We start from the raw sequence: 23,385 nt of genomic DNA on the forward strand, positions 1-23,385 counted from the left end.
TCCATTGTGAAGGGAGCTTTGGGTATGCCCTTTTCCCACATATCCAAAATAAGCCATCCGGTGCCTTCCAATAGTCATTTTTCTGTTGATTTATATTTTCCCAAAATTTAGATATTTCTGGGATTCCAGAGTAAGGATTTTTCCCTTTACCATTACATCTGAAGAGTGTGGTTCGATTATCATAAACACAATTCTTTTCTTTTACTTTTCCTTGAGTCCAATACAGAGTTGGTTCCTCTGGGATCCACCATGTAGAAGTTCCATTGCTAACCTTATACCTTTTACAGGGAGTTTTCCCTATTTCTTTAATAAATTCCTTACCAGTTCGCCACAAACATTCCTCCCCTATCACTGTTGAACTTAGAATCCATCCTTCTGGTCGAGTCCCCCCTCTTATATTGGTCCGGTTCCACTTAAGGAGTTCCACCGGGCCTATGCTACTACCTTTCCATGGCCATTCCTCCGTCATTAAAGCTCCTCCACAGACCCAACAGTTCGTTATGTTAAGTTCTTTACTTATCCTTTCCCCTAAATCCACAAACAGGTTTTTTCCTAGTCTTGAGATATCTATTTCTCCTTTTAATTGCTGTTTGAGCCTTGCATACAAGTCCTGACGTGAGGTTAAGTTAGGTTTAGGTTGCTGTGTTGGTTTTATGTTTTTTCTTATCACTTGTTCTTTTCTCAAATCTTGGGTCTTTCCCTTGACCGCCCCCGTGAAACAAATCCATTTTTCCCCTTTTGGGCAAGTGCTTCCCAATCTAGTACCACTGACTCCTAAGTTTTCTGTGATCCAATATTTTTCTTCTTTATGTATACAGGTACTTAACTTGGATGGGTTATAGCAGTGACTATTGATATTGGTGTGGGTAATAAGAAAGAAACCCCGGCGTCTTTCCATGTACAGCTTTCGATAGCATTTGTAACATGGCTTTGCTGGTGTCCCAAAAGGGAGAAGGATAAGTGACAGAAGAAGGAATAATAGGGGTCCAGTATGGCTTACACCCCCACCCATCCTGCCTATGAGGTTGCAGCTCACAGCAGGTGTTTTATATTCTTCTTGGTGGCGAGTTATAGAGGCCAATCTGGTCTTGCCCCCTATTTCCTTGTCACTTCCTCTTTTGTAATTTCCAAGCAAATCTCTTTTGACACCTTTTAACAGTAGTATTCCACTGTTCCTCAGGTATTTCCCACTCAACAGGCACCAGTAATTCCCATCCACAGAGCAGAGTTATTATTTCAGTTGCCTGCAACTCCGTTTGGACAGAGGATCGATTTTGTGCTCAACACTCCCTACAACAAGAACGCCGATTGTGTGAGCTGCAATACCAATTTTTCCCACAAATTAAACACTTATATTTAACCCAGCTAGCATGTCCCGTATTGGGATGATTTAGACAAGGTATATGGTGTGGCACTGATGGAAGTTGTAATTCTCCCCCTTCTTTATACAGATCACAGGCCAAAGCAAAAATATGAGGATTTCCCGACCGAAACAGCCCCGATCCTCCTGTTTGGAGTGGGAGTATTCCTCCCCAAGGTGGATATCGAAGGTGTCTCAGAACTTGTCCAGGCAGGACTTGAAACCACTGATACAGGCTTGGTTTCACTTCCCAATTAGGTGTGATTCTTTGCTCATCCCTTAGATCCTGTGGATTGTCCCAGTTCATTACCGCCCAGCCCCCGCTTTAGAGTCAGTTTGGTATCACCCGGTTCAGAAGTTATAGTCCATTCCTCAGGTTTCTTCACAGGTCCCTTGATTCTACTGGCGTGGATCCACCCTCGTTCCCTGGTCCGGATTGCAGCCTCCGTTGTCAGCAGTACCTGAAAAGGACCTTCCCATTGAGGAGTTAAAGATTGTTCCTTCCATGTCTTTACCAGTACCCATTCTCCTGGATGAATATTATGAATTTTGAACTCCAAAGGGGTGGTTTGAGGGATCATTCCTTTTAGCCTTAAGTTTTCAAGTGTTTTAGCAATTGTGGTGACATATTTTCTGACACTTACTTCTCCTACTTCATAAGTGGCGGTTTCATGTCGGGTGGTAAGGAAGGGTAGTCCAAACATCATTTCATAGGGTGACACTCCCAGGTCTGACCTGGGTTGTGTTCGAACCCTCAATAGAGCCAGGGGTAAACATTTTACCCAGGACATCTGGGTTTCAATCATTAATTTTGTTAAGGTCTTCTTTAAAGTTTGATTCATTCTTTCCACCCGGCCTGAACTTTGTGGGTGCCAGGGGGTATGCAATTCCCATTTTATTCCCAAGGTTTGGGTTATTTGCTGTAAGACTTTAGATGTAAAATGTGTTCCTCTATCTGAGTCTATTTTATTAATCATTCCATACCTGGGAATAATCTGTTCCAAAAGAGTTTTACACACCACATTAGCTGTGGCCCTGGCAGCGGGAATAGCTTCCACCCAGTGAGTTAAGTGGTCTACTATTACCAATAGGAACTTCCATTTTTGGACTTGGGGAAGTTCAGTAAAATCCACTTGAATACTTTGGAATGGCCGTAAGGCTAATTCACGGCCACCCAATGGTGTTTTTCTCATTATTTTTCTATTTACCTTTTGGCAAGTTATGCAGTTTTCAGTTATTTGTTTTGCTACCCCAAAAATTCCAATACATCCAAAATCCCTTAGAAAGTGATCACACAAAGCCTGAGTACCCCAATGAGTTTTCTGATGCATATCTTCTAATATTTTCCTGGTGAGTGGTTTATTAAGTAACTGTCTCCCATCAGGGAGTTTCCACTTTCCAGACCGATCCCGTTCTCCCCCTATCTTGAGTAATTCTTTTTCTTCTTTCTCATTAAATTTAGGGATTTCCAATTCTTCCCTGTCTGGGGTTAAAATTAACATTACTCGTTTGTCCCCATTTTCTGCCGCCTCTTTAGCCTCCTGATCCGCCAAGTTATTCCCTCTTATTTCAGGTGTCATTCCCTTTTGGTGTCCTTTGATATGTACTACAGCTATCTCCTCAGGCAGTTTTAACGCTTCTAAAACTTCTAAAATAAGTCCCTCATGTACTAGTCCTTTCCCTTTTGAGTTTAGTAACCCCCTTTCTTCCCAAATTTTCCCAAAGGTATGAATTACTCCAAAGGCATACTTTGAATCAGTATAGATTGTCCCCTTTTTATGTGCTAAATGCTCCAGTGCTCTTTTTAAAGCATATAATTCACAAGATTGAGCAGACCAGTTTGAGGGTAGACTTCCTTTTTCGATGGTCTGCATATTTTCCCCATCAACTACAGCATATCCCGACATTCTTTTTCCTTGCAAGCATCTGGATGAACCATCAACATATATTTTTTTTCCCTCCAAAAGGGCTTGTTCTGCTAAATCTTCCCGAACTTTAGTTTGGCATTGTATAATTTCCAGACAATTATGTACCAAATCATCTTTTGGTTCCCCATACAGGAATTGGGCCGGATTGAGACTCCTGCTTGTTTCTATTGTCAAATCATTATTGTCAATTAAGATTGCTTCATATTTTAACATCCTGGAGTCTGTTAACCATTTCTCAGCTTTTTGATTTAGCACATTTCGAACAGCATGAGGAGTGCATACAATTAATTTACTTCCAAAGGTGAGCTTACGGCTTTCTTCCACCAACATAGCAGTAGCTGCTATTGCCTGAATACATACTGGCCAGCCATGGCTCACTGGATCCAATAATTTGGATAGAAAGGCTATTGGTTTCTTCACCCCACCCCATTCTTGAACTAAAACCCCATGAGCTACTCCGTTTTCCACATTAACATATAAATGAAAGGGTTTTTCTAAGGAGGGTAGGCTTAGGGCCGGTACTGAGGCTAGTTTCAATTTCAATTGTTCTAATTTATCATCATCATCTTTAGTCCATATTATATTGTCCCCTCCTGTCAATTTCTCATACAAAAATTTTACTGCTTGTGTGTATCCTTCAATCCACAATCTACAGTATCCTAGTAGTCCTAGCAGTTTCCTAACCTCTTTCTTTGAAGAGGGAGGAGGAAGGGATAGGATCCCTGCAATTCTTTCAGGATTTAATTTCCTGCTACCTTTGCTTATCAGGTGACCAAGATATTTTACCTCTGATTCCACAAACTGTAACTTTCCTTTTGATACTCTGAGTCCCTTTTCCCCAAGAAAATTCAGAAGTTTTATAGTAGCTTCTCTAACTTCAGCTTCTATTTCTCCTGATATTAGGAGATCATCCACATATTGGATGATTTGTATTCCTACAGGAGTGGGGAAAGTTTGTAGTATCTCTTCTAAGGCTTGCCCGAATAGATTTGGGGACTCTGTGAATCCTTGTGGTAATTTTGTCCATCTTAATTGTTGCTTTCTCCCAGTATTTGGATCTTCCCATTCAAAGGCAAAAATATCTCGGCTTTCTTCTGCCAGTGGGCAGGCCCAGAAAGCATCTTTAAGATCCACCACACTGAACCACTGATGTTGAGGTGGGACTTTACTTAAAAGAGTATAAGGATTAGGAACCACAGGGTAACGGGCTCGTGTTCTTTTATTAACCTCCCTTAAATCCTGCACTAATCTGTAATTTCCATCAGGTTTCTTTACTGGGAGTATGGGGGTGTTATGAGGAGATTTGCAAGGTTCCAATGTCCCATCCTTTATCAATTCTTCTATGACTGGCTTTAAGCCTTCTCTCCCCTCCAAAGAAATAGGATACTGACGTACACGTATGGGACATTCTTCCCTTTCAATAGTGACCCTTATGGGGTCAATATTCAATCCACCCCTATTTCCTTTTCCAGCCCAAACCTCTTTGTTAATTTGTTCTTCATCTTCCTGGCCAAGTTTTAACACTTTGGCTGTCATTTTCCCTTCTTCTGGGATAACCCCAATTCCTAATTGTATCTGTAAATCCCTTCCCAATAAGTTGCTGCCAGCCCCAGGAACTAGTAAAACATCTCCTATTCCTATTTTTGTTTCTCCTTCTATGACCACATTTTTAATGACAGGAACTTTAAACCCTTCCCCTTTTGCCCCTGTTACTTTTACAGTATCATTACTTATATCACATCCCTTTGGAATATTAACAACACAAGTCCTTTCTGCCCCAGTATCAACTATAAATTCTAATTTCTCCTCTTGGGGGCCCACTTTTAAAGTTATCAAAGGCTCCAGATGGTATTTGTCCCCCCAAAAATAATAGAGCCCCTGACTTCCCTATTCTTCCTCTGGAGGTGTCTCTTGAAATATCTTTAGATCCCTCCTTAAGTGAGGGCACTCTCGTTTAAAATGCCCTTCCTTTTTGCAATAAAAACAGGTATTCCTGGGTTGCCCCGGGAATTTTGATTGTGCTGGATTTTTATTTCTTCCCTTTTCCCCACTTCTAGCCCCTGAGTGTTTAGGAGGAATTCCTGAGGGTTTTTGATTCAGATTTTTCTGGAAGGTGTTTTCCCTCATAGTGGCTATCATGATTTTTGCTTCCACTTTAGCTTTTTCTTCATCTCTCCGTACATAAACCCTTTGAGCTTCTCTTAATAAATCATTTAAGGGTTTGTCATGCCAGTCCTCCAATTTTTCTAGTTTTTTCCTAATATCTGGCCATGCCCGGGTGACAAAATTAACCCTTAGCAGGGCTTGTCCTGCTAGGGACTCAGGGTCTATTCCAGAGTATTGTTTCATATTTTTTCGGAGCCTTTCCAGCCATTCAGTTGGGGTTTCCTCTTTTCCCTGTTGTCCCTCAAAGGCTTTTCTAACATTTTGCCCTCGGGGCGCTCCCTCCTTTATCCCTTTGATTATCAAATTACGATAATCATTCATACTTCCCCTCCCAACTTCATCATTCTGGTTCCAATCAGGAGGTGCAGTTGGCAATTTCTGTTCTCCTGGTGGGCCTTGTTGGTTTTCTCTTTCCCATATTTTTATCCCAGCAGTTCTAATCATATCTCTTTCCTCTTGGGAAAACATTATTTTCATTATTGATTGCATTTCTTCCCAAGTGAAAATATTGGGCCCTAGGAATTGATCTAATTGTTCAGCTGTACCTATAGGGTCTTCTAATAGCCCTTTAATCTCCTTTTTGAAATTCCTAACTTCTGTAGAAGTCAAAGGAGCATTCACAAATCCCGTTCCCCCCTGGACTCCCCCCATAGGTACTTCTCGTAATGGGAATAAATTGATTTCTTGGTTCCACTCTCCCTGTCTATCTGTTTTTACACCCCCCTTCCCTTGTTTTGTATTAGTGTTGGTAACATAGAGATTATCAGGCTGCTTTTGAGCTTTAATTGCTCGTCTTGTGTTCTGATATGGTGCCCCTTCATTAAGAAGAGATGTTATCTGGGCGGCAGGCACTGAACCCTCCAAAGGAAAAGAGGCAGAAACAGAGCCCGGCAGGGAAGCTGGAATCCCTAGTGCAGAAGGAGTGAGGGCAGGGCCTGGCAGTGAAGCCAGGGCCGCCTGTGCCGAGCTGCTGGTGTCCGGCAGTGAAGCCGGGGCTGCTGCAGCCGGAGTGCTGGTGTCCGGCAGTGAAGCCGGGGCTGCCAGGGCAGGGATGCTGAAGCTCGGCAATGAAGCCGGGGCCGCCAGGACAGGGATGCTGGAGCCTGGCAATGAAGCCGGGGCTGCCAGGGCAGGGATGCTGGAGCCTGGCAATGAAGCCGGGGCTGCCAGGGCAGGGATGCTGAAGCTCGGCAATGAAGCCGGGGCCGCCAGGGCGGGTGGAGCAGAAGCCAGAGTCGGGACACCCAGCGCACTCCCCTGTTCGAAGGGGGGAGCAGGAGTTCCCGGGACGGGTGGAATTCCCAGCATCAGCGGGGGTGGGAGGATTCCCAGCGCCATTGGAGGCGGAGGAATTCCCGGAGGCTGGGGAACCCTGCGGCTGGCTGCAGCGGGGGGGGGGCTCCCTGTGCCAGTGGTGGAGGTAAAGCATCCAGGGGGTCCCATTTTTTTTTATTTTCTGTTTGCTCAACCTCTGGAGTTTTAGATACTTTAAAAACTCTGGCTCCCAGAGGTTCTGTGTTTCCTAGCCAGCAAGAGGCATATTCTCTTTCTTCTGGATTAAATGGCTCTTTTGAATTCACAAATATATTTAGAGCCTGGCAGATCCAAGCCTCAGAGGACCCGTATTTTGGCCAGTAAACATGATCAGGTCTAATTTCCTTTTTTACCCACTCCTTCATGCAAAATTGGATCATTTTTACTTTGTCTTTCCCCTTTGTATCAGGATCTGAATCCCAATTTGCTAGCTTGGTCCCGAGGGGACTATCTTGAGGTATATCCTCTGGTATTTTATTAATTCTTTTTTCTCTTAAGGCCAACTTACTGGTTCTCTGTCCCATTTTTCCAAGTGTTCTCTGTTTCAACCTACTCCTTTAAGCACCACTATTTAGAACACCAATTGTACTATTTTAGAATACCAATTTCACTCCTTTAAAACACCAGTTCACTTCTTTAAAATACCTATTTTAACTCCCTTAAAAAAAAAAAACAAACCACAAGTTCACTTCTTTAAAACACTAATTACCCTTCACAGCACCACCAACAAAAGCAACAAACCCCAAATCCTTCTTTCAATGCTCTTGTTACAGTCCACCTTCCCCCTCCTTCAAGATACAGTTATACACGATCTCTCATTCACACATGCATTCTCATTTCTTTAATAGGTTTTTCTCACTCATTTTTCACTCACACCAAGACAATACAATAATAAGGTACCTTCAATGTTGTTGGCCAACCCCCCCAGATTTTCTTGGGTACTGTATCCCACACTTCCCGTGGTTTGCACCCTCAACCTGGCAATATTCCTGGGGATTTATTATTTTTTATCCCCTTTTTGTCCCGTCTCCTAGTACACTGGACTTAGGAGAACTCCCGACTCCTTCCTTTCCAGGGGCTCAATCCCTCCCTGAGACCCCAGTCTCAGAAACCCCGGGGGGATTCTCTCACTCCTTTTTCTTTCGCTTCGTCCAATTCCCGGCCTATTTTCTCGCGAAAGATAGGAACCGCGGTACTATGGACTCCGCTCTCGCTCCGCAGGTCTGGGGTAACCAGCTTGCGTCTCATTCACACACATTCATCCCCCCGTTTCCACCCCCCCTGATCAGTACTTACCAATTCCTGTTCAGGTCCTGAAAGATTATGGGGTTTTGAAGGAGCGCTTTATTACCTTTATTTTTTTGTTTGTTTTTATTTTTCTTTGCTTTACTTGTCTCTCTCTTGTCCTCCGGGTGTTGTCCTGCTACCACCGATGACACCAGAAGAGCCAAAGCGGATTACCAAAACTGGCAGGGAGGCGCCTTCCCCCGCCTGGAATCTCCTGGTTTCCCCGGGGCGAGGTGCTTAATCCGAGACGAGCCCCCAATTTCTGTGAAAAACGAAGTTCACTCCTGTAAAATTTTAAAAATGTTTAATAAAGACAATAAGAGACATAAAGTAAAGCAAAGAGATACGGCCGGGTGCCTTGGCGCGCTGCCAAGAGCACACCTGGTATCTCAGGAGTGTCCTTTTTATCCCATCCTTGCTGCGAGAGGTTAATGCATATTCAAGCATGTCCCCTCCCTGGTTCCACCTTCTTGGATCATATTTTTTCAATTTTATTTTCTGTTGGTCAGCATAATTTTTGCTGGTCTAGCTAGTCAGCATTATTTCGGAGTTTTTGGTTTCCTTTCTGCTGCAGATGGTCACTTGTTGATAAGAGTCCAGGCCCCTTATACTTCCTCAGAGAGCAGATGGGCTTCATCTCTTTCCCCCTTGCCAACGTCCTGGTACCGGCTTTTTGGTAACAGTTTGCTCTCCATTTCCTGCTGCTGATAACAGCCTGTTTTCCACAGCTTGATCCTCCCATTGTCTTGCCTGTTGGAGTTATCTTGCCTTCTCCAGATGAGACATATCCTTACCATTCAGAATTCCTATCTAAGCCTATAACTTGCTAAGAGAGAAAAGAATATAGTGAAAGCATATAATATATTTATCAGAATAATTGTGAAAAGCCAATATTTACAACATGAATTCACAACACAACCACATGATCTGCTGCCCACGGAACAGACTGTCCTGGGGCAGCTGTGTGCCCCACTGAGCAGGCCCTGCTCGTGGCACACGCACCCACGGCACTGCTTCCTTGCTGCAGCTACACGCCCGCGCTCAGGGTGCAACTGTTATAAATGAAATTCAGACAAATTTTATAAATAAGGATTTTATTGAAAAATCTGTAAAATCGAATTATGGAAACAACCACAATCACTGTCAGCGTCGAGCCCGGGATCGGCGCTGGGTGAACTCTAAATCAGCTTCTGCCACACTGATTCCCCCAAGTTCACAACTTGTCTTTTGGAGAGCGGTGTTTTATACAGGTTTTTTCAGCTTGAGGCTATGCAGTTTCAGTTTCTCTCTTTTTCTTGTGTTGTTACATATTCATATTTCTGCTGCTGGACTGCTGATGAGTTTTCTGAGAAGAAGATGAAGTTTGAGTGGTTTTTCAGGAAGCAGGCTTTGAGATGTAGAATCGTGGTGAGATTTTTTTTAGTCTGTAGTTTTTTTTGGGAAACCGACACTGAGATGTAAGGTCCTAGAGAATCACATCAGGTCTGTATCAGGCGTTAATCACCGGGTCGTTAGAGCGCTTATCTTGCTTGGGTGGACCCAGCTCTTCTCAGTGTTATCTTAATTGCTGGGTCATTCTCTTGCAAATTCCTGGTTTTCCAGCAGCTGCTTTTGCAATCTTAAGTTGCTTGTGGTTTTTATTTTACATAAAACATACTTTTAAACTTGATTTTATATGTGTACATTAAAACACAAATTATACCAACATATATTGCACAACCGTACGCTCCACTGCCCAAACCCTGTCCCTCTTCTCTTACCCACACTCAAACATGCGTCCATTTTTCACTCACACGTGCTCAAAACACCACGGCTTTTTGTGCTCTGGGCATCCCATCCTCATTGCCAAGAACATCATGGGTGCTGGAAGATGCCCGTGCACAAAATTGCAAAGCAAGTCTTATTTTATTAGTTGCTGTTGCAAATAAAACCTGCCAACCCCTGGATTGGTGCAAAGCCACTGAGCAGCAGCAGCAGATGGAGCATGGTGCTCCAATGGGAGGGGCAGGCAGGCCATGCACCTTCAGGGCATGCCCTGCATCAAAAAGGCGTGCATTTTGTCCTTCTCGCCTCTCCACTGCAGAACCAAGCCTCCTTTCTTCTCCCCTGGAGTGGAATTTTCCCAGTTACCATGTCATCTCACCCTTGGCCAGTACAGGAGGTAAGGTCACCATGCCAATAACAGCCTCATTGTTACTGTTCCTCTTTCACAGGTTAACTTCCCATCAATTGATCAATCCATTGAGGTCAAATTCCCAGCAGTTAACCCATAAGGTTTCCTTCAAAGTCTGTTCTTTGTCATCCTGTTGACGTGCACAACAGAGGACCAAATACAGCAAGGCCTTAGACACAACTTTGGTCCCTGACACACACAGGCTCCTTGTCCCACTACTGGCCTTCAGTAACACCTTGAACTCCACAATGCTGTGGATCCGGGCCTTCAGCACAGGGACCTTTCCAGCCCGATCTGCGCTCCTTCCTCTGCGTCTCTGCACAAAACACGGTGCAGGAGAGAACGGCAGGAGGGGCCTGTGTGTCACAGCGCTCTGGATTTGTGACCCTTCAGCTCCACAGAGATGCAGGTTAAGTGAAAAAGGCAAACTGTTTATTAACAGGGATAAACTGGAAAGGGAAAGAAGGGGATGGGCATGGACTGAGGGCTGGAGGGAAGGAGCTGTCAAAAGGGAGGAAGATTAGAGGGAAAAAAGGGGACGGGCACAGTCTGAGGGCTGGAGGGAGCTATCTACAGGCTGGGAGAGGGCTGAAGCCCCGTGAGAATCCCACAGGCTCAGCTGTGCCAGTTGTCAGCTGTGCCTGGATCTCCAGTGGCACTGGGAGGTGGTGTCCTCTTCAGTGTCTCCTGCTGCTGTTCTTGGGACACTTGTTTACTGGCAAACTGAGCTTGGATATTCTGGTTGCTGTGGGATGGAGTGGTGTCTTTCCTCGGGGCTTCAGTGGCTGGAAGAGAGAGGAGGAGAGGCACGGTCAGGGCACGCATCTGCAGGGATCCTAGGAGACATTCCTCCCAAGGACATTCCACCTGGCTCTTGCAATGGCCACAAGAGAGGACCAGACAACATGATCAGCCAGAAGGTGCTGGCCACAACTCCCACCCATGTCCCTGAAATCTCTCAGATCTCTGCCCACACTGCCCTCACCCAGACAGGGAACGAAGCACTCTGCAGCTGGGCCAGGGATTGCAGCTCCCTGCCCAGGCATTGCAACTGCCCCCCGCCAGCCCCCAGTGCCAGCCCGCTGCTCTCACTCACCCTCACTGAGGGTCTGCAGCTCTTCCTTGTGCGCTCTTGTTCATGAACATCCTGACCGTCCCTGGGAACACAGAGCCTGTCAGGGCCCCAGCGGCACAGCTCCCTGCCAGCGGTGCTGCCAGCCCTGTGGCCACACACCCTCCCGCCCCGGCAGGGCTCAGCCCGGGCCCTTGCCGCATCCTGACTCAGCCCAAGGGCCTGGCTGCCAGAGGCCGGCAGCAGCAGCCCGGAGGGCAGCCGGGGCTCCAGGGCGCCGGGCCCGGGTGCCGCTGCCGGGGCAGCAGCCAGGGCCGGGGCCGAGCTGCGGCAGAGCAGGGAGCCAGCCCGGGCTCGTGGCTCACCGATGAAGCTGACGGCCGCCTCTCGCAGGGACTCCTGTGGGCTGTCCAGATATGGCAGTGCCCGGCTCAGGTGCTCGGCTGCTCGGTTCCTGTCCTGTGCCAGCTGCAGAGAGCGGCAGGAGGGAAGGGTTGGTGCGGGCTCTGCCCCTCGGCCGGGCGCTGCCTGCGGCCAGCCCCGGCCTCCCGTGCCCGCCCAGCCCTGAGGCCCGGCCCGCAGCCCCGCTGGGCTGGGGCTCCATCGGCACCCGGCTCGGGGCCACAGGAGCCTGGAGAGGAACCCGTGTGGCCCAGGGAAGGGAGCGGCGTGTGGGGCACAGGCTGGTGCCCCTGGGCGCAGCACTGGGCCACAGCTGCCAGCCCCACACACTGAGCACTGGGGACAGGGAGCTTCTCCAGGCTGAGGCTGGGGTTTCCAGGCAGTCCTTTACCACACATTCGGCGATCTTCGACAGATCCTCTGTTGGCAGCACACACAGGAGCTCTGTGTTCTTCAAGAAGGTGGCAGCACAGTGCAGGGTTTCCCGAGAGGCCTGGAGAGATGCAGAGATGCCATTGCTGCCCAGGGCACAGGAGTTGCATCCCTGTGCCAAGGCCAGGAGGAAGCTGCAGCCTGGAGGCAGCATAGCAGGAAGCAGCCGAGCCCCCTCCCAGAGATCAACCAGCATCACACAAAACCTCACATCAGCCACGCGCAGGTTCTCATCGTGGCAGTGCAAAATGAGTGGGAGCAAACTCTGCTTCACAATTCCCTCCATTGCCTTTTTTCCCTCTTCCACTACCAGGTTCATGGCCTTGCAGAAGAGGTGAATGGAGAGCACCTGCACGTGGCTTTTGTCCTGGAGGAAAGAAGGAGGAAAAGATCTCAGTGCCAACTTCTCCAGCCCACCTGGGCAAAGGCCTGAAAATCCACAGGACCAAAGTTTGTGTGGGCAGTAGCCAGTGCCCGTGGCTGGGGCACAGAGCCTTACATGGTCAAAGAGAAGCACAAGTGGCTCAGCAAGCTTGGGGGCAGCAGTCCTTGATAAACGAAGATGTTTTCTCTTGAGCATGTTTGTGAATACAGACAGAGACATGCTGACCACTTCTCCGTCTGCGTCACTCAGCAGCTGCAGGAAGCTTCGACACAGGCTGCGTATTGGTCTGGCCTGTGTGGAACACAAGGCTGTGCTGGGAAGCCCTGAACGGCTGCAGCGCCAAGACTACCCTGGCACTGCAACCCCACCCTGCTGCTGCTGGGCCCAGAGGCCAAAAGCCTGTCCCAAAGCACTCAGGCAGGTGAGGCAGGAGAGCTGGGAACAGCTGCCTCAACTCCTGAAGCCCAGCCAGCCCAAGGGGCTGCTTTCCCCAGCACAGCTTCAGCCGCTGCCCCGTTCTCACCATTGAGGGTTCCTTGCTGAGCACCACGAGGCCTCTGAGCGCCAGGCGACGCCTCTGCCTGCACTCACTCTGCAGGTGCTTTGATGTGATCTCAAGGACACAGTACCCACAGTCACTCAAGTTCAGGCAATCCAGGACCTGAAAGGCACAGGGCAGTGACAGAGGAGCCGGCTGGCAGGAGCCTGGAACTGCACAGGGCTGGGCCCAGGCAGCAGCACAGGGCGTGGGCACCGTCCCAGGCAGCTGTGGCTATGCAAGGGGACAGGGCTGGCAGGCAGCTCAGCGAGGTAGTGCTGGCCATTGGGCTCACCTCCACAAGGAATGCCAGGGAGGACAGATCCCAAGGTGCCTCCTCCCCGATGAGCCTCCGGATAAATTGGTGTGCAACATGGTAACACAAGGGCATCAAGTCACGGCGCATCACCCTGGAAGGGGGGAAATGGCACCAAGACACTGAGGTGGGGGGTGGGGGGGGGGCAAACCTCTCCCAGGAATGACTCATAGAGATCTGGCCTTTCCCCAGCATCCCTGGAGGGACTGTGGGTGTTTAGGGACCATGGGGCTCCTTCTGGGCACCCTCCTCTCAAACTTCTCCAGTCTGCTCAGCCATCCCTCAATGGCAAAGCCCTCTGGCCAGGACCACAGGGACTGTGGTCGGGCACCCTGGGCACAGGGCACACATTTCAGAGGCAGTGGCGAGAAGGGGTCTCACCTGGCCAACAGACCCACGGCATAGTGCTGGGTGTCAGCACGGAGCAGCGTTTCCCAGCCACACTTGCGCTCCATGGCCATCAACTCATTGTCATAGTGCAGAAAGCAGAGCAGAGCCTTCATGGCCTGCACTGCAAACCTGTGTGCAGAGCAAAGCCCAGGTCACATTGGGTGAATTGGTGTCAGCCACAAGGGCATGGGAAGGACAGGAGGACTGGCACCTGTTGGGTTTTTTGGGAAGGTGGTGTTGCTCCTGGCATTCTCTCCAGAAGTTATTAACTTCTGCTGGCATCAGCTGTGTGGTGGTGAAAATGTGCAACAGCAGAGCCGTAAAGAGAGAGTCGGAATAATGCATTATCGCCTCATGGCGCTGAGGCACTTGCATAATCACCCTGAGCACCAGAGTTGCCTGCAAAGAAGCACACCAAGACAGCGCTCAGTGCTGAGGCGTCCATGGGGCAGAGCCCGAGGGGAGATGGAGGGGGAACAGTGGGCCCAGTGCCCCCTGAGCCTGCCCCTAGCCCAGGTTTCAGCCCAGTGCCTTAGGCAAGGAGAGGATGAAGAGCTGCTGGAGAAGCAACCTAGGGGACAGTCAAGGCCAGTTCCACAAACTCACAGCCAGAGCAAAAACGTCCTTGTTGTCCTCATCAGAGGTGCAGATGCTGCAAAGTGGCCAGTTCTCCATCACATGGAGCAGAGTTGGCAGCACCTTCTCCATTGCTGGTCCCGACGAGGCTATGGTTTGCCACATCACTGCAGCAGCTCTGTGGGATCAGAGCTCTGTGTCAGGGGTGTCTCAGTCACAGAGCCATGCCCTGTGTAGCTGTGGGGTCCCAGGTGACAGAGCCCCAGTGCCCTGAGGGGCAGGGAGGGAGCACTGGCAGCAGCCTCAGGAAACAGAGGGGCCTGAGGGTCCTGGACCTCTCTGCCTGTTGGGCAGAGCCCATTGGACAGGCTGTGCAGGGCCATGGGCCCTAAAGGCCGGTGAGCCCTGAGCTCTCAAGGCACGTGGGCCCCATACCTGTCACACGATGGGGCACAGCGCAGGAGGGTCAGCACCACATCGTCGGGGTGTTCTTCAGCCAGCCTCACGATGTTAGTGGCCAGCCTGGCATCCACCATAACAGAGCACATAAGACTCTGGTGAATGCTCCGTACAATAGCTGGCACCTAGAGTAGGAATGGGGAAGACATAGAGCGCTGTCCAAGGCAGCAGCTTCCCCAGCTTCTCCCAAGAAGTGCTTCCCTTCCTGCCATACTGTGCTGGCCTCAAAAGCTGAGGGGGCCCTGTGGATGTGGCTTGAAGGGGCACACGATCGTGGCAGACCTCCAGTTCTGGCCCCTGGCTGGCTACCTGCTGGTCAGAAGGAACACCCCCCTTTCAAAAACATCCGTATTAGGTGCATGACTCATGGTGGGAGGGGGCGTAGTGTCAGTATTTGTGATGCCCTGAGTCTCTCTGCTGTTTGGAATGGCCATGTCCTCAGTCAGTGTCACATCAGAGTTTGCCCTGTCATCACTCACCGCAGCATCAGAGTCTTGTGAGGGCACAGCTGAATCTGGGCTGACATCAGGCTCTGCCTGGAGCTCGGTCAGCCCGGAGTCAGGCTCAGCTGTGCCCTCAGTTCCCATGGGGCTGATCTTTCTACGCCGAATTGGCAGGAACTGGCGGAACCTCTGTGCAGAATGAACAAAGGACAGGGAAGAGAGGCATGTTCCAAGGAGTGCTGCAAGTGCAGAGCTGGGCTGAGCAGTGCCAGCAGGCCCAGCCCAGGTGGGGATGGCTGCAGGTACCTTCAACATTTTGTGAAAGCGGCCATGGGCGGGCTCCTGCTCTTGTGTCCCATCCATGGCTGCATCTGTCAAAGAGCAGCCAGAGCTGAGGGGCTGCGGGAGAGGCCGGAGAACACAGCCCAGCCCTGCACTCCCCAGGCAGGGACAGCCCTGGGGTGGCTCAGGGGATGGAGCATGGCCACTGCCAGGGGTCAGACCCAGCCCAAATTCTGTCCTGCCCTTGCATGTCCACATGGGATGGGATGGGATGGGATGGGATGGGATGGGATGGGATGGGATGGGATGGGATGGGATGGGATGGTGCAGGGCCCAGCTGGCTGCAGCTTCAGCCCCGCAGCCCAGCTCTGCCACTCACCATCCTGCCCTTGCTGGAACTGCTCTGGCTCTTCTGGGTGTTCTGCTGGGGCAGCTCCAGGGTCTGTCTTTCTGTTCCGTCGGAACACTCTGAATAGCCTGAAGAATCTGCCCGCCATGACAAAATGGGGCCTTGGGAGCACCTTCTAAAGAGATGTCAACGGAAAGCTCCGGCTCACCAAGACCCACAGTCTGCTCACAACGTGAGCTGTAGGAGTTACGCCTCAGAAAAGCTCCGGGTCAGGCACTAACGAGTGGGCTGTGTGGGGGCTCCTCACAGCACCGCTCTGGCGCTTCCTGTCCCGTCGCATGCACCAGGCACTCTGGTGTGATCTTGTCACCACCAGCTCTTGTCCATTCCACCGTTCCATTCCACCGTTACCAGGCTGCGCTGTGTCACTAACGGCCCTTGCACGCCCTGCCACTTGCCCTGGTTCCACCCCCATCCCACCCAAAGTGGCCCAGGTTGGAAGGAATCCCTTGCCCAAAGTGTCTAAGACAGCCTGACAGGATCTTTAGGAACACCTCAAACCATCAGCAAACGCTGCCCTGCTCTGCAGGCTCAGGGCAGCAGAAGGAGCCCCCAGGGCTGCCGAGGCAGCCGCAGCAGGAAGGGCACGGGGCCTTGCACAGAATCTGCACAGGGGCCTGGCAGCACTGAAATCAGCAAGTGTGGCAGAGTCCCCACCGAGGCAGACCTGCCACCCCAGCCGAGCCCTGGCAGTGCTGGTGCCCTTCTCCTGCCCCAGAGACTTGTGCCCCTGGGGGGTTTCTGTGCCAGAGGGCCAAAGCCAAAGCCCCGTGCATTGGGGGCTGGACTCCTTCCTTGGGGTCTTGGCAGGAGCTCCTGGAGCTATTGCTGGCCACTCTTGCGATCTGTCAGATGATGTTGCTCCTTCCTGGAATGATGTTTTTCATGGGAGGGGTTTCATGTGCAGTAGCACAAAAACACCATCAGCTGCTGAGTTTCCTGGGATGGCTAGATTGTACAGAGGCACTGTCCTGTTTCAGTGGGATCTTCTCTGTCTTTTTCTGGGACAAACATTAGTCCAGTCTCTGATGTTCAAGGCTCCAGTTGCTGTGTGTCTGTCTGTGTTACAGCTGATGCAAGGCAAACATTTCCTCCAGAGACAGAGTCCTGCTTGAACAGTCACAGAGTTCCATCTATTTTTACATTATGTTTGTAATTTTAATTTTTTCTAAGTTTTCCAGAGCCTGCTGACTGTTTTTGAGGTTTTCCCTCTACCCCTCGTGCATATTCTCCAGAAATTGTGCTTTCACATCCTTTTGAATTTATTAAAGTTACCTGCAATGACCAGTCAATCAAAGCCCTGGGAAAACTTCAACTTCAAGGTGAAACCAGGCAAAATATTTATCTCCCACATCTGAAGCCATGAATTGCCAAGTACTGTCCCCAGTACACCTGTAGGTGTGCTGATGCCATTTCAAAGCGGTTGCCAATGAAAACAAATTTTAATATTTTTTTGTAGTTTCCACATTGGAATTAAAATCCTTGACTAGAAAAAATCACATGTCAAAATTTTTAGGACTCTTACATACAAAGCTGTCATTTTCACCCTGCATTTTAGAGTCTCTGAACAGTCACAGAAGGTTTTAGTTCTAGACACTACAGAAAAAGTCCTTGGTGTTCGGCTATACTTTTATATCAGCATATACTCCTGATGATTATTTTAGGCAGGAGCAGCAAACTCAAGAATGAGCCAAACAGGCTATTCCTGTGTTCTCATGTCCTGAGTCTCTCTCTCTCTGTGTCATGATGGCAACAAGGCCGCTGCCTTGGGACACCTGAGTGTGGAAGGCAAGCCCACCCTCAAGCACGGCCATCCAAGTCAGTCACGGGCACAGGCTGCAGCTGAAGCTGCCAAGTGTTGCTGTGAGGCTGGCAAGTCAAGAGAAAGCCATTGTGGCCAATTATGCTGAAGCCTTTTGCCAAACCAAAGGCCAAACCAAAGCTGTGTCCACAGCCTCCCTGTTTGGCAGCCGGCTGCTGCGGACGCCTCAGTGCGCAGGTGCCGACGTTCGGGGTGCTGCTGTTCCTGTGCACACTCTGCTGCTGTTTCTGTGGGCTCCACAGCCGCTTGGGCAGCAGCCACTGGGCAGCCCTGCTGGAGGAGACATCGCCACCCTCCCCATGGTGGCAGCAGCTCTGCGGGCCCCGAGCTCTGTGTCAGGGGGGCCTCGGTCACAGCAGCGTGGCCTGGGCAGCTGCGAGGGCCCGGCCTGGCCGCCAGCCCTGCCTCTGCCCACTGCCCCTTATCGCAGGCACCCAGTGGCTGTGGCCTGGCAGCACCCCCCTGCCCTCCATGTCCCCAGCCAGCCCAGCCTGGGCACACCTCAGGCTGTCCCCACCCTCCTGGAGGGATGGTGTCCCAGCCTCGAGGGCTTCTGCTGCAGGCCTGGGAGACATTTTGGGGAAGCGCCTGATCAGCCGGGTGTCAGGAACCAGGCGGCTGCCCAGGGGCTGCTTATGGCCTCTGACACCCAGTTCGTCAGGTCTTCCCACCAGTCCGGCCTTTCAGGGGCCTCCTGTCCCCTTGGAGCCTCCTTCCACCCACTCCCTCACACATCCCCCTTGTGCCTTCCCACTGCCTTGTCCCGTCAGGGCCTCCACAGCCCCTCATCCCTTCATGGCCTCCCAGCACCCTGTTCCCTCAGAGTCTCCCCCAGCGTGGACCAGCAGCAGCGCCGCAGCCCCACAGGAGCTCTAGAGGAGCTGGATCAAGAAGCACCTGGGAGCCCTCAGCAACCCAGCCAGCACCACACGGGCATGAGGACACAGATGGCACTTCCTGGCTGGGACAGGGGTTGTGGCTTCAGCAAAACCACCAAAGGCCAAGGGGCTTCTGGCCATTTTCCCTTCACCACTGCACACCCCAGCAGGTTGCTGAGCACAAGGACCCTTTTCCCTCTCTTCTCCAATATCCTGCGGACCTTGGGCAGCAAAAGAAAGCTCCTGGGAGCCTGTGTATTTATAACATATCCTATATTTACATACTAAACAAAAACAAAAATAAGGAAAGAACAATTTTGAAGAAAAATAAAATTCTGGCTGGCTCAGGTGGCCCCAGCAGACAGAACCTCCCAGATCATCTCTCAGCAGAGCTCCAGCAGCGCATCCAGTCAAGGCCTGAGAGATGAGACCATGTCCTGTATGCCATGTAGAGCTGATCTTGCAGGTTTCCAAAGATGGAATATTGAGTTCTCTCTACTGCCTGGAGGATACAAAGTTTTTGAATTGCCAGGCTTCTGATGGCAGGGCTGATGTTATGTGCCATGTCTTCAAGGGCTGGAAGAGAGGAACAGAGCTGTTAGCGTTCAGGAACACACATAATCACGGAATGATTATATATAATCATAAATAGGTGCTTTATTGAAGAGCTCTGGGTGTCAGGGGTACACAAACCCAAATCTGACCCATCTTTGTTTTGAGCTGAACATGTTTTAATACTCTATCGTTATATAACTTACATATTAATTATTAAACTTACATTGTTCTATTGTATGCATTGTTTTTACCCAAGCATGGATTTCTCGTGATCCCCCCCAGAGCCCCCTAACATTGTTCCTCATGTTCTATAAACAATAATTATGGCAAATCACATCTAACAATTGTATCATTTATCATCTACTGACTACACAGGTGCAGTTTGACCTGATCTTTAGCAAGTACAAGGCCTAACATTTCCCAGGGCCTACTTTTCCCAGGGCCTTCCAAACCTAAGTTTCTTTCTAAGTCCCCAAATTTTCTAAGATTTTAAGACCTTTTACTATTATTCCCCCCTTTGAAAGCATTTTCACTTCACCATAAGTGTAAATGTTTTCACTTGATACAGTCCTTTGTTTCTGAGTTTATACTTGATGTTCTTCGAATCCTTGATTGATGTAAGCGTTGTCCGGGATGTTGTCACAAATTGGAGAACCAGAAGATGGTGGGTGTGGATCTCACATCAGTGCCTTTATTATTTTCTGGTTCCAGGACATTTTCTTCTGTATTTCTCCCTTTAAGATGTTGTCAACTAACCAAATTGCTAAGAATACAGTTAGTAAGATTATCACATTCTCAATGATAGATTTAATCCATGAATTCACATTCCACCCTAACCCTTTGAAGATTTTGCCTAACCAACTTGTAGACAAATCCTTTTGCTCTTCCTGTGCTTCGTGCTCTATTTGTTGCAATTGATTGATGTCATATTCTACATCTGCAGTTACATTTGGGATGTGGACGCAGCAATGATCAATCTGTCCCTTTAGAAAAACTCACACACTCCATGCTCTTTCAGGAGTAATAAATTGTCATTGTACATTTAGTTCTTTAAATCTTTCTCAGCTCACTCTTGCTAATTTATCTACCTGACCTGTAAGTTTGAACAACATTTCTCTCTTCTGATAGTTTGCTCTAGGACCAAGCAAAGACTCTAGGGCCCACCCAAATTTCACTCTACTAGAGGGTTCTTGCCAAGTGTCATCCTGATTCTGTTCCTATCCTAATCTTTCCTAGCTATTCCTGTATCTAGCCACTGAGATAATTTTGCCATTGTTGGCATCCATACTGAGATTAATTTTTGCTTTAGCAATTTTACCAATGCCTCTGCACCCCAATGACATTTGTTATGTTTAATTTCTAGAACTTCTCTCATTATCAATGGGGTTAACACTATTCGTCTTTGTGCAGTTACATAACACTCTTCTGAATTCTTTTGAGCATTTAGCAAATGTCCCAGTTTCTCATCTTCTATTGAATATTTTGGTTTTGGAGGCAAATTAAATTGAGATACGTTAACTTTTAAAGGTATCAATGCCATTGTTGTTTGCACTTCTCAAGCAATCTGTCGAGCTGTCCAGTCTGCCTTTCAATTCCCCTCACAAATCTTGGAGTTTCCTGATTAGTGTGCTTTGCAGTGCATAATTGCCACTTGTTCCGGTTTTTGGACGGCTTTTATCAATTGTAGGACTGCATCTTGATGTTTAATGTGCGTACCTTGAGAAGACAGCAGTCCTCTTTCTTTCTTTCTACAGTGCTCCATGTACATGCACTACTCCAAAAGCATACTTTGCGTCAGTCCATATGTTTACCCTTTTCCCTTCATTTAATTCTAGTGTTCTGGTTAAAGCAACCAGTTCTGCCCTCTGGGCAGATGGATTTGGTGATAATGCTTTTGCCTCCACTACTGTATTGACTGTTGTTACCGCATATCCAGCATATCTGGTCCTGTTCTCCACAAAACTGCTTCCATCTGTGAATAGCTCTCACTCTGCTTGCTCGAGTGGGATGTCTTTCAGGTCTTCTCTTGCTGAATAGGTGTACTCAATTACCTCTACACAGTCATGCTCTAATGGGCCTTCTTCAGTTGTGGTACCTAGGAACAAAGCTGGATTCAAGAGGTTAGTTGTCTTTAATGTGACATCATCCTGCTCAGTCATGATTACCTGGAATTTCATCATCCTGCTTGGAGATAGCCATTGGCCCCCCTTTTGTTCTAAAACAGTGGTCACCATGTGTGGCACATAGACATCTATGTGTCTGCCCATTGTGAGTTTCCTGGCTTCTTGGATCAGCATCACAGTGGCTGCAGCTGTCTGCAGGCATGAAGGCCATCCGGCACTCACGTTGTCAAGTTGTTTGGAAAAGCAGCCTACCGGCCTTTTCCAGCTTCCCAAAGGTTGGGTCAGCACTCCCAGTGCTGGGTGTGATCTTTCATGCACAAACAGCTGAAAATCTTTGGACAAATCAGGCAATCCTAACGCCGGAGCCGTTGTCAATGCTTCCTTCCATTTGAGGAAGGCCTCCTTCTGTGGTCTGCCCCAGGTAAGCGGTTGTGTCTTCTGGGCTTCATACAGGGGTTTTGCAATTAGTCCATAGTCCATGATCCACAGGCAGCACCACCCTGTCATCCTGAGGAAAACTCACAGCTCATGCAGGTTCTGGGTTTCTGGAATGGCACAAAGAGCTTGAATACAGTTAGTACCCAGCTTACATTGCCCTTGTGAGATTTCACACCTCAGGTAAATCACAGTTTGTCGGGCAATTTGTGCCTTCTCTTTAGACACCTTCTATCCACTCATTCCCAGCTGATTTAAAATTTCAATTGTTACCTTTATGCAGGTTGTTTTCTCTTCTGTAGCTGTCAGTGTATCATCAACATACTGTAACAGCAGGTATTGTTCTCTGGTACTTGCCTGTTCTCGGTCCAAATCTCCAGCTCCTTAGCCAAGAGCTTAGGCTTCCAAATAGGGTTGGACTGTTCTTGTATCCTTGTGGGAGTCGTGTCCAGGTGAGCTGGGTTTTCCTTCCATTGTCTGGATTTTCCCACTCAAAGGCAAACAGTTTCCTACTTTCTTTGTCAAGGGGTGTGCAGAAAAAGGCATCTTTTAAATCAATTACAGTAAACCATTTCTATTTCTCTTTTACGGATGTTAACAGTGTGCAAGGATTAGCTACCACTGGGTAGAATAACCTTTAGTTATTCCATTTATTGCTCTCAAATCCTGTACTAGTCTGTATTGGTCAACACAGAAATTTGGGCTCGAGTGTTCACTACAGAAGTAATAGGTGCACGTTTAGGACCCACTATTGTTATAATCAGTATGTCTCCAGTTTTGTTATTTCTAGTGAGCATTCTCAATACAACCAACCTCTGCCTCTCTGCTCACCCATGAGAGGCAGAGTTACCAGTTTCCCTGATTCTAAAGCTGTTTGGGCTCCACTCCCAGAAGCTGAGAAGGAAACTGCTTTGGCTGACAGCCCAGAGCCTGTGGAGGTGTGCTGGGTTATACCATGGGGCATTGGATATAATGAACCTGGGACAGTTCCAGTTAGAGACTGCTTTACTCAACTTTTAAGTGACAAGCCATCCTTTATGTTTCTGGGGACCCCTTTCTTTATCTCTAGTGACCACCAGTACTGGTGGTTAGAGATTTGTTTTCTCTTTTCTGGGTTTTCATTAAGAGAACCAATGTATCTAACACCCTTTGCTTTCTCTGATTTTTCTTCTGGGATTTTTATAGGTCCATAATTGCTACTGTAATTAATTAGCTCTTTTGCAACTTTTCTCCGTGTCCAAATTTTATGGTTCCTAGCAGGAGAACGCAATTGTGAACCTGTCAGCTGAGAGGGGGTGGTGAAGGGAGTAAACCCAGGATCAGTGGAACCTGGTTGAGCAGTCTATCCACAGAGATTATAGCTGCTATGGGGTTTTTTTTGTTTGTTTTGGTTTTTGTTTTTTTTTTTTTTAGGAAAATTGCTGTAGATTGAAGTGATTCTGGAAGGCCTTGAATGAAAGGGGTCATAATTTTAGTTTTCACAGGTAACAACATTGGTGATTCATAGCCGGCAATTAATTTTCTTTTGTGTATCATTTGCAAGCAGGCAGCTTTGTGAATGTTTTCAGTAGTTGGTTTGGGGTACTCACTATAGCTATAGGGTCCCCCCTTTCCAAGGGGTTAAGCCCCTCTGCCCAATA

The 23,385-nt window shown here is 48.7% G+C and overlaps 2 protein-coding genes and 1 long non-coding RNA gene across 3 annotated transcripts in view; all 3 read right to left on the reverse strand.

Annotated features, from left to right (window-relative positions):
* Positions 1-23,385, reverse strand: part of LOC147646666 (uncharacterized) — a 713,664-nt gene that overhangs the window by 390,338 nt on the left and 299,941 nt on the right. The gene's annotated exons all lie outside the window — the stretch shown is intronic.
* Positions 677-8,535, reverse strand: LOC147646673 (uncharacterized). The gene is made up of 2 exons (XR_015281814.1): positions 8,065-8,535; positions 677-1,832 (listed from the first exon to the last, which is right to left on the reverse strand). It is a non-coding gene; the product is annotated as an uncharacterized LOC147646673 (long non-coding RNA).
* Positions 10,639-19,055, reverse strand: LOC147646674 (maestro heat-like repeat-containing protein family member 7). Its single transcript, XM_086873114.1, has 15 exons — positions 15,903-19,055; positions 15,548-15,612; positions 15,278-15,430; positions 14,775-14,923; positions 14,370-14,517; positions 13,975-14,162; positions 13,755-13,892; positions 13,353-13,467; positions 13,043-13,180; positions 12,634-12,810; positions 12,346-12,501; positions 12,094-12,195; positions 11,666-11,768; positions 11,325-11,385; positions 10,639-11,013 (listed from the first exon to the last, which is right to left on the reverse strand). The coding sequence occupies exons 1-14, from the start codon at positions 16,018-16,020 to the stop codon at positions 11,327-11,329; spliced, it is 1,809 nt and encodes a 602-aa protein (XP_086729240.1). The 5' UTR covers positions 16,021-19,055; the 3' UTR covers positions 10,639-11,013; positions 11,325-11,326.

This window comes from Cyanistes caeruleus, unplaced genomic scaffold, assembly GCF_971803275.1.
Source record: "Cyanistes caeruleus unplaced genomic scaffold, bCyaCae1.hap1.1 HAP1_SCAFFOLD_87, whole genome shotgun sequence".
NCBI classification, from domain to species: domain Eukaryota; kingdom Metazoa; phylum Chordata; class Aves; order Passeriformes; family Paridae; genus Cyanistes; species Cyanistes caeruleus.